Source organism: Elephantulus edwardii, unplaced genomic scaffold, assembly GCF_000299155.1.
Source record: "Elephantulus edwardii isolate Elephantulus edwardi_28Jun2011 unplaced genomic scaffold, EleEdw1.0 scaffold00304, whole genome shotgun sequence".
NCBI lineage: Eukaryota > Metazoa > Chordata > Mammalia > Macroscelidea > Macroscelididae > Elephantulus > Elephantulus edwardii.
In genome coordinates, this window is record NW_006400054.1 from 2,173,305 (window position 1) to 2,184,060 (window position 10,756).

The 10,756-nt window shown below is 47.2% G+C and overlaps 1 protein-coding gene across 1 annotated transcript in view; it reads right to left on the minus strand.

Moving 5' to 3' along the window:
- Positions 1–10,753, minus strand: part of SLC8B1 (solute carrier family 8 (sodium/lithium/calcium exchanger), member B1) — a 33,936-nt gene extending 23,183 nt beyond the window's left edge. Inside the window, exons 1-3 of the mRNA XM_006901015.1 lie at positions 10,687–10,753; positions 837–962; positions 274–296 (exon numbers count right to left, since the gene is read on the minus strand). Of these exons, the coding sequence (XP_006901077.1) occupies positions 274–296; positions 837–962; positions 10,687–10,753 (216 nt within the window). The remainder of the gene's footprint in view (positions 1–273; positions 297–836; positions 963–10,686) is intronic.
- Between the last annotated feature and the right edge of the window lie 3 nt (positions 10,754–10,756).

The window sequence follows — 10,756 nt, forward strand, 5'->3', positions numbered from 1 at the left end:
GGAGAGGAGAGGAGAGGAGAGGAGAGGAGAGAAACAAGCCAGGAGAAGTACAACCTGTTGCCAGCACAACTTCCTCACCTGGTTACCAAAACATGTCCTGAGATTCAACTTGGACAAGACACACCCGTTTCCCATCCACTCTCAGTAATTGCCCAACTAGCTGTTCAGCCTTGGGCAAGTTACTCCAGCTCTGTGAGCCTCTGAGTTCTCATCTGTAGAAATGGAAATAAATGCTGCCATTCCAGGGCATGAAATACTCACTCAAATACTCACCTGGTGCGCGTTCCTGCCGCTATCTTGGGGGAAGGGCAGCCGGCATGCTCCTTGGAAATGTGGGTGGCATCTCACTCACTGTGGACGCGCCATTAGAAAGGAGCAGTCCCTGGGGCAGGAGGTCAGGCTTGGGAAAGGGGAGGGTCAGCCAAAAAAGAGGAAGACCCTCGCGTGTCTGCAACAGTGGGCACATTGCAACACAGCAGCAGTTGCGAGCGGGGACTGCGTTCTTCCTGCCCAACCTGGGGTCGCTGGAAGTGTCACCAACTCGATGACACAGTCAGTCCCCAGGATCCCCAAACTGAGGATCAGAATATGTCTGGAGTCCTACTGACTGTCAATCTTTTAAAATTCACTCATCAGCGAGCATTTATGGTGCCTGTCCGGTGCTAGATTTGCAGACTGGTTAGAAAGTGGTGGGAGAGGTGGCAGGAAATCGGGGCTGCACTCTCTGCCTACAAGCCACCCCTTAAAGTCTCTCCGCTTAACTTCTCCCAGCAGGACCGAGAAGTTGAACTCGGAGGGATCGGGTCATCCAGAGGTGCCCAGGAGGTGCCTCTTACCTCGGGCTGGGTCCAGGTCAGCAGGCTCCGAAGCAGAGCTCCGCCGGGGCTCAAGGCCTTTGCCGGGTCCTCGGATCTTCCGCCACCGACGCCACCCGGTGCAGGCGCCCCGCCCGCTCGCAGCCTCTGCAAGGGGCACTTTCGGAGATGGCCCCGCCCCCAAACAGGCCCCGCCCCGATCTAACCCCTCCCTCGGTCACGCCCCACTTCTTGACCCCGCCCCTTCCCTTAAAGACACAGTCTCCCCGGAGGCTCCCAGGGACTTGCCCATGTTGTCACTTTCATCCCCAGTCCCCTGCCTGTGGGTTCTGCTTTTGCCTCAAAAACAGAAGCTGTGGTGGAGACGGCGTGGAGAGGGGAGTGGGAAAGAAACTGTTGGCAGGTGAAAGAAAGGGACTGAGTGTGTGGGGGGTGAGGATGGAGAGCTTCAGAAGCCTTCTGGTATCAGAAGAGATAACAGAGAAGGTCCTGGAAACCCCTCCAACCCACTCACGCCCAACTGTCCTCGATGTCCTTCCCTAAAAGTGCTGCTGTTAAGAGACTTCCTAATTGGGTTAAGCTTTTCGCTCCCATAGCATTGATTTTGGAATAATAATAATAAGGGAGGAGAGTGAGAGGTCTCGCTGCCCCTGTTCAGTTTCAAGATTAAAGTCCTTGTACAAAGTCCCAAGCTCCATCCACGCCAGGCTCCAATGTTCCATTGTTGTCGACATTGTTCCATTATTATTACTGAAAGGTGGCAACTTATGTGCCTCAGTCTCCCAGTGGCTGGAAGCCGCTTAGAACAAGATCAAAGCCCCCCCTGGTCCCATGTCTGACCAGCCAAGTCCAGGGTCAGACCACAGCTACCTAGTGTGGTGTAGCTGCCATGCTGACCCAGAACTGCTGACTTTGGCCCCAAAGTGTGCCTTCCCCAGAGGTCCCAGTCCAATCAACTCCCATGAGATTTACTGTCCCTGGAAACCCACTGAAAAGTCTTTCATGAGTTGGTTCTGACGTGGCAACATAAAACAACAATCTATGAGAGCAGACAACCAGGTCTTTCTCCCCCAGAGCTGTGTGGTGGACAGGGAGGGCGTCACTTCTGGTATCAGCAGTGATAACAGAAAAGGTCCTGGTGGGTGGATTCCAATCAACCTTTCCATTGCCAAGTGCTTCAACATTGTGCCACCAGGATTCCTACCAGGGTCTCTGGGCAGCATGATACACAGGAGGGGACGCTGTATTTTGGGGATCGCTGCTGTTCTTAGGTTCCGTGAGGTACACCTTACAGCGACCTTCATAGACCAGAACTCTGTCCTATCCTCATCATCCTGGCTGCATTTGAACCCATCGCTGCAGTCACTGTGTCAATGCATCTTGTTGAGGGTCTTTCTCTGGCTCTCCACCTTTTCAATTATTTCCCTAAGGAAACTTGTTGTTGTTGTTGTTGTTGTTGTTGTTATGTGCCATCGAGTCGCTTGTGACTCATAGCAACTCTATGTACAACAGCCCTAAACTCTGCTCTGTCCTGTGTCAATAGCACTGTCTCTGACACAGCCATCCCGATTACCCCAGTCACTTAATCAATCCATCTGATAGAGGGCCTTCCTCTCCTGCGCTGTCCCTCCACCCTCCCAAGCATGATGTCCCTCTCCAAGGACCGGTCCCTCCTTACAACATGTCCAAAGTATGTCAGACGAAGCCTCAGAATCCTTGCCTCCAAGGAGCAGCCGGGTTTAACCCTCTCCAGGATGAATCTGTTTGTTTCCCTAGCAGTACATGGTACCCTCAATACTCTTCTGCAGCACCACAGCTCAAAGGCATCAATTCTCCTTCTATCCTCCTTGGTCATTGTCCAACTCTCTGATGCATAACTAGTGATTGCAAAGACTATGGCCTGTATCAGACACACCTTCGTCTCCAGAGAGACACCATTGCTCTTCAGAACTTTGGAGAGGTCCCTAACAGCAGACTTTCCCATCGCAATACGTCTTTTAATTTCCTGGCTACTGGTGCCAAGAGTGTTGACTGTGGAGCCAAGCAAACTAAAGCTGTGAACAATCTCAATCTCTTCATCATCCATCCTGATGCTGCCAGTTGGTCCAGTGGTGAGAATCTTTGTCTTCTTGATATTCCTATTTTTGCCTCCCAGGAGCACTCTGGCTGCACTTACTCCAAGACAGACCTGTTTGTTCTTCCGGAAGCTCATGGGATATTCTTCTCCAGCACCACAGCTCAAAGGCATCAATTCTTTGTCTGTATTTTAGGGATAGGGAGGAGTAAAGAGCCTCAAATATCATTGAGTGGACTGCTTTCAATAGTATCACACACAGGTCCGTTCTATCCTCAGCATATGAACAAGCTCCAACCAACAAAGACAATAGCTGGTATTTATTCTTTGACCTGGCGTACCTGGGTAGCGCAAATGGTTTGCTCACTTAGTTATCAACCAAGAGGCTGAAAATTAGAATTCACACAGAAGCCCCTCAAAAAGAAGGCCTGGCAATCTGCCTCCTAAAGCTTACATCCTTCTGAGGCCTCTGGAGTGTAATTCTATTCTGAAATACACGGGGCCATGAGGAATTGGAGTTCACTCAACCATACCAATGGTTTGATTTACGTTACTTACCGAAAACTTCTATCGAGTGTTCACAAGTGTGTCCCCTTTAGCCTCCCTAGGGGACAAGGACTCTATGTCATGTCCATTCTGCAATTGAGGCCTAGGGAGAGGGAGAGGTCTGAACTCCTGGGAAGTGACAGCCATAGGCATTGCACCTGGTTCTGTGTGACCCCTGTTAAAACCCCACCACCACCACACATAGAGCATCCTGCTTCCTTCACCATAAGGCCAGGCCCCTTCTGTCACTCAAGGTGTGCCTGAGGGGCAGCTCCAGGCACAGAACAAGCTCCCGGAGAGAGAAGCAGGAAGCAGAACTCAAAAGAGGAAAGGGACAGAAAACAGGAGCTCTCATGCTTAGTAGAATAAACCTGAAATCTCTTGTTCTGCCTGATTTTGAAACTTAGAAGGGGATCTGGAACAACGTCAGCTAACGTGAACCTCCTCTTGATTATGGCCAAATCCAACCCAAACTCACTGTTGTCAAGTTGATTCCGAGAGACCCAGGAGGACAGGGCAGAACTACCTCACAAGGTTTCCGGGCTGAAAGTCTCTGCAAAACTATAAGGCTTCACCTTTCTCCCAGGGAATGCCTGGTGAGTTCTGAGTGTTGTTGTTATGTCCCATTGAGTCGCTTGCGACTCATAGCGACCCTATGTACCCTAAACGCCATTCTATCCTGTGCCAACCTAGCCATCTCAAACACATTCATTCCCACCACTCCACTCACAGAATCGATCCATCTCATTGAAGGTCTTCCTCTCCTGCGCCGCCCCTCCACTCTCCCAAACATGATGTCCCTCTCCAAGGACCAGTCCCTCCTTGCAACATGCCCAAAGTATGTCAGACGAAGCTTCAGAATCCTTGACTCCAGGGAACATTCTGGCTTCACCCTCTCCAGGACAAACCTGTTTGTTCTCCTAGCAGTCCATGGTATATTCAATACTCTTCTCCAGCACCACAGCTCAAAGGCATCAATTCTCTTTCTATCATCCCTATTCACAGTCCAACTCTCTGATGCATAGCACGTAATTGTGAAGACTATAGCCTGGATCAGGCACACCTTAGTCTCCATCTCCAGCCTGACATCGTTGCTCTTTAGTACTCTTGAGAGGTCCCTCACAGCTGACTTTCCCAATGCAATTTATCTTTTGATTTACTGGCTGAAGTTACCAAGAGGGTTGACTGTGGAGCTGAAAAGCAACTTCTATTTGAGTAGAAATGAGCTCCAGGGAGGTTTCAAGGCTGATTTTCCTAGATAGCCAGCACTTTCCTCTGATGTGCCTCTAAAATGGACTTGAACTTTCAAACATTCAGTTAGCAGCTGAGTGTTAACCATGTCTCTAACCTAGGTCTCTCTACAATAAGTCAGTAGAGCTTTACTATCTTCAGAACCATGACTGTTTTCTGTTTTGGTTACTTACTGCTGGGTACCACACACCCCCTCAAATCGATGGCTGAAAACAATATTTTTCCTCCCCCAAAACCAAAATCTGTTAGAATGACTGAATGGAAGGCCAAGTGCTTTGCAAATTTTCACTTGAAGAAACAAGAATAATAATTAAAAAAATTAATTTAAGCAGAATAAAAGCACGAACATACCAATAGTAATTTTAGCTATGAAATACTGTGTTGTTGTTGTTGTTGTTGTTGTTGTTGCTATGTGCCATCGAGTCGTTTGCGACTCATAGCGACCCTATGTACAACAGCCCTAAACCCTGCTCTATCCTGTGCCAACCACATTGCCTCGGACACACCCATCCCGATTACCCAAGTCACTGAATCAATCCACCTCATAGAGGGCCTTCCCCTCCTGCACTGTCCCTCTACCCTAATTTTAGCTATGAAATATAAGCAAACTAAAAATTCACGTTAAGAAAAAAAAATCACCCTCTATAGGACATTTCTACCACAAAAATGTCTAATTATTAGTCTCAATTAGCCTTTTAAAACAACACAGGAATGAAATTATTTGTTCTGGCTTTCAGATACTTGAAAAAGACTCTTTCCCTTCCCAGGATATGCTGGGTCCTTATCCTTTCTACCTCAGTCGACATGGTGGGAGGTTTTGCTTGCTTGTCTTAGAGAGTTACTAGGCAGGCTCTTTTGAAGTTATTTAGATGAGCTCTCATAGACATCTAAACCCAGTGTCACAGGTAAAGGGCCTGTCAAGTGCCTTGCTCCAGATCCCAGAGTTAATATTGATGGGGTGGTATTGATAAGTTCAGAATTCTCTATGTATGGATCAGTTATGGAACGATAGTTATAAAACTGGCATCAGTTTTCTCCAACCTGAAAGGCTAACTGCTTGACCATACAATTCTTATTGTCCTTTCTTTAATCTGTGTATCAGAAGAGGAGCTGCATCTCCTAGATTAGCTATTATCTCTTTGAAGGTTTTCCCCAATCATATGTAAATTGTAACATAATCTGCCTGTTTGCCAGGAAAGGGAGTTCTCTGGGTGTGAATGGTTTTCTTTCAGATATAGAAATTCTTTGATTTTACTAACAAAAGTTTATTGTTAAGTAAGTTGGTGTCTCACCCTAGTATAAAAGCCTGGTATCTTTCCCAGTCCTGAGAGGCAGTCTTTGAGGCCAACCCGCTGTCCTCCACAGATCTGTAATAAAGTGGTTATGGATATTGCAATCCATTTGTCTTATTAGCAACTGACTATGGAAAGAACCCCCGGCGTTCAGTAACAATAGAATCGAGTTAACTCTGACTCATAGTGACCCTCTGCCCAACAGATCAACATCCTGCCCAATCCTGCATCATCCTCACCTCTGCTGTGCTCCTGCCCGTTGTTGCAATACTGCTCCCTGAGGATCTTCCTCTCCTTTGCTGACCCTCCACTTTCCCAAGCATGAGGTCCTTTTCCAAGGACTTTTCCTCCTGACAACATGCCCAAAGTATGTGAGACGGAGACGGAGACAAGGCCTTACCTCCCTTGCCTCCAAGGAGTGTACTACTTGCAAACGACCTAAACTAATACAGCTCACACATCACACATCGCCCTCAAATCACAACTGACTCACAGCTGACCCTCCTGCAGCTTTTCAGAGGCTGTAAAACAATCGCTTGAGAGATTATTATCCATTTTTCTCCCAAGCCGTAGATTTGGACATGCTGCAAGGAAGGATCAATCCTTGGAGAGGGACGTCATGCTTGGGAGGGTGGAGGGACAACGCAGGAGAGGAAGACCCTCAATGAGAAGGATTGATTTAGTAACTAGGGTAATGGAGGTAGGTTCAGAGACAGTAAGACTGGCACAGGATAGAGCAGGATTGAGGGCTGTTTAACACAGGGTCGCTATGAGTCGCAGGCGACTCGACGGCACATAACATCGTCTTTAAGTTGGCAGCACAACTCCTCACCCAGCAGGCCATCAGGACTCAATTATTAAACATCCAAATGAAATTGGAACACTCTAACTCCAGATTGTACACTCTCAACAAATATGCTGTGCTCCAGAATTTGAATTCTTTGTTTATAAGTGCAAAATAAGTAAAGGCTAAGTAGAAATGTATCAAAGGAAAAATTCAACCTTCCAAATAGTGTTCTTTAAAGACAGCTGTCAGATTCGCAAAGCCCCAGGTGCCGCAAGAGGGTGCAATGCACATGCGCGTTTGGAGACGCGCGTCTCTGCAGGACGCCTTCTCCTATTGCCTGCAGCTTCCTACAATATCGGCGTCCAGTGTCTGGGGCTACAGATTTCTACTCCTTTTGACTTTGTAGGCACTAACCTCTAAAGTAGTATCTCTTCTTTTCAGTTCTGTGTGTATTTGTTGGTTAAGTTCCCCTTAAAAAAAAAAAGCCAACTAGAAAACAAAACCACAACAAAATGAGGGAAATAGCACGAATAAACATGTTTTTGAAGGTTATTAAAAAAAAAAACACTAGTATTTTTTACGGTTCTGTAGATTGGCCAGTCGCTTTGTCTACTGGTTTCACTGACAGAGTCCGTTGAGAGGGTTCAGGAGTTGACAACTGGACAGCCAAGCAACTTACAGAGTCTTCCCTTCCAACTTTTTCAGAGCAAAGCGGCCAACATGGTAAATTCAGATTGGACCTCAGCAGTCACGTGATAACATGTTGCCAGTCTATTGGTCAAGGAAAGTCATATGACCAATCCAGGTTTAAAGTGGGCATTCAATATCTACCATTCAGTCTCTCTTTTTTAAAAAAATAATATTTTATTTTATTTTTTTGTGCATGTACCGTCAAATCAGATCTGACTAGTACAGGAGGAGATTGCCCCTCCTTCTCCAGCAGAGCATCTGGTGGATTTGAACCCCTTTCTAAAGTACTGAAGAGCAAGGGTGTCTCTCTGGAGACTAAGGTGCGCCTGATACAGGCCATGGTCTTTGCAATCACTTGTTATGCGTCAGAGAATTGGACAATGACTAGGGAGGATAGAAGGAGAATTCACGCCTTTGAGCTGTGGTGCTGCAGAAGAGTATTGAATGTACCCTAGACTGCCAAGAAAACAAACAGACTCATCCTGGAGAAGGTTAAACCAGGCTACTCCTTGGAGGCAAGGATTCTGAGGCTTCGTCTGACATACTTTGGACATGTTGTAAGGAGAGACAAGTCCTTGGAGAGGGACATCATGCTTGGTAGAGTGGAGGGACAGTGCAGGAGTGGAAGACCCTCTATGAGGAGGATTGATTAAGTGACTGGGGTAATCGGGATGGGTGTGTCAGAGGCAATGAGATTGGCACAGGATTGAGCAGGGTTTAGGGCTGTTGTACATAGGGTCGCGATGAGTTGTAAACGACTCGATGGCACATAACAACCACCACCACCACCACCTCTGGGATGCCAGTGCAGCTTCTTGCCACTAGACCACTGGAGCTCCCTTAATACCATTCTTTTCATTTAGTTGTTATGCATCCGAAAGTTGACCAATGAATGAGGATGATAGAGGAAGATTTACTGTGGACTACCTATACATAGGGTTTTCAAAGACCTGCTGTTTCCGAAGTGGATGGTCACAACTTCTTCCTAGTCTGTTTTCGTACCAACAGCCAGGAAATTAAAAGATGAATTGCATTGGGAAAGTCTGCTGTCAGAGACTTCTCCAAAGTACTGAAGAGCAACGATGTCAGTCTGAAGATTGAGGTCTGCCTGATCCAGGTCCTAGTCTTTGCAATTACTTTCTATGCATCAGTGAGCTGGACAATGACTAGGGATGATTGAGCTGTGGTGCTGGAGAAGAGTATTGACTATACCATGAACTGCTAGGAGAACCAACAGGTTTGTCCTAGAGAGGGTTAAACCAGGCTGCTCTTTGGTTTGGAGGAAAGGATTCTGAAGCTTCATCTCACACTTTGGACATGTTGCAAGGAAGGAGCTGTCCTTGGAGAGGAACGTCATGTTTGGGAGGGTGGAGGAACAACACAGGAGAGGAAGACCCTCCATGAGATGGATTGATTCAATGGCTGGGGTCATGAATGTAGGTGTGCACACTCATGACCCCAGTCACTGAATAACACAGGATAGAGCAGGGTTTAGGGCTATTATACACAGGGTCGCTATGAGTCACAGGCAACTCTTTGGCACATAACAATAACCACCACCACCACCACCACCCTATACATACAAAAGTGAGCATAACGTAATTTTCACAGTTTAAAGAGAAACAATGGGAAACACCTTCTCCCTAACCCATAACATTTCTTATTTTCTCAGTTGTCTCCCAACTCGGCAAATAAATAAGGAAATCATGCATTGGTCACTGAAGTATTTACACAGCAACACCTCAGTCTGTGCAGGGGATGATGGGGAAAGAGAAAGAATAATAAAATTAATGCCCAGGTACCCAGGTGAAGAAATAGATTTTTTTTACACCTTAGTGACCTCTGTTGGAGAAAGATGTGGCAACCGGCTCCTGTAATCATTTACAGGCTTGGAAGCTGTATGAGGCAGCTCTCCTCTGTCCTCTAAGGTTCCCATGCATCTGAATCAGCTTGATGTCAATGTGTGCTTTTTTAGAAGCCCTTGAACTATCAGCCTGCTGTCTGTGCTGTCCTTCAATATATAAAACTGTGGGGTTTTATGGGATAGTCCCCACTCTACGGTACACAATAGCATGTCACTTTAAAGACTAAAGTGTCTCTGACACAGACATGGTATTTTCCATTGTTTCATATTAATGGGAAAGTTGGACATTGAATGAAAAAGAAGAATTGATGTCTTTGAATTGTGTTGTCAAAGAGGACTGCATATCCCATGGACTGCCAAGGAACAAACAAAACCTGTCTTGGAGGTAGTGCAATGAGAGTGCTTCTTAGAGGCAAGGATGGTGAAACCTGTCTCACCTACTTTGCTTATGTCATCAGGGGGAACCAGTCTTTACAGAGGGACTTTGTACTTGGAAACGTAGGTTACTGAAAAAATAGGAAGACCCTCAAAGAGATGGAGCCCACAATGACTGCAGCAGTGGGCTTCAGTTTACAGTGGTCGAGACCCTCCTTGGCTTCCTGAGACTAAAAACCTAACAGGGAGAGACTGCACGTCTTTCTCCCCTGCAGCAGTTGGTGGATTTGAACTTTTAGAAGTGTACCTTTTAGTTATCATCGTGAGATACTCTGGACTACAGCCCAGCATTCCCCACCACAGTGGTTCTAAGGCTGGCAGGGCGTGGGATGATGGTGCAGAATCAGGTCATTATGAGTTGAACTCAGTGGAAGACACCTAACAAAACAATATTAAAATGTGTTTAAGTGATTCTCAAACAGTTCCACAAAATTATGTATTAAAGATTAGACAACTGGGACAAAATACTAGTAATGGATGAAATGTTTTTATGTGTCATCGAGTTGGAACTCAGGGACTCATCATAGATGGCCTTCAAGCAGGTTTTCAGAGGCTGTAAATCGCAAGGGAGGAGATTGACCATCTTTCTCCGGTGGAGCATCTGGTGGATTCAAACTGCATGCCTTTGGGTTGGCAGTGCAACTCCTTACCAACAAGTCACTAGAACTCCTAATTTTTCTATCCTTGTAGCCATTTTGGGGCGGTAGGGAAAAATGCAGGTGTGTGTAGGCGGAATGAGGTTGCTGGTCCTTTAAGGCGGAGCCCGCCCCTTAGGTCTCTCCCTAGGCCACTCCCACCCCGGAAAGGCTCGGCCTATGCCCCGCCCCTTTCCCCGAGCCCGGCCTTCTCGGCACCCGCCCCGCCCACGTCCGCGCGTAACGCCATAAGCCACACCCCGGAACGCAAACCCCGCCCAGACCCCGCCCACTCACCGCCTCGGGCCCGCCCACTCGGCGGAGCGTAGTCACGTGAGCCGCCTGGCGCGCCGCGAGCTGTCATGGT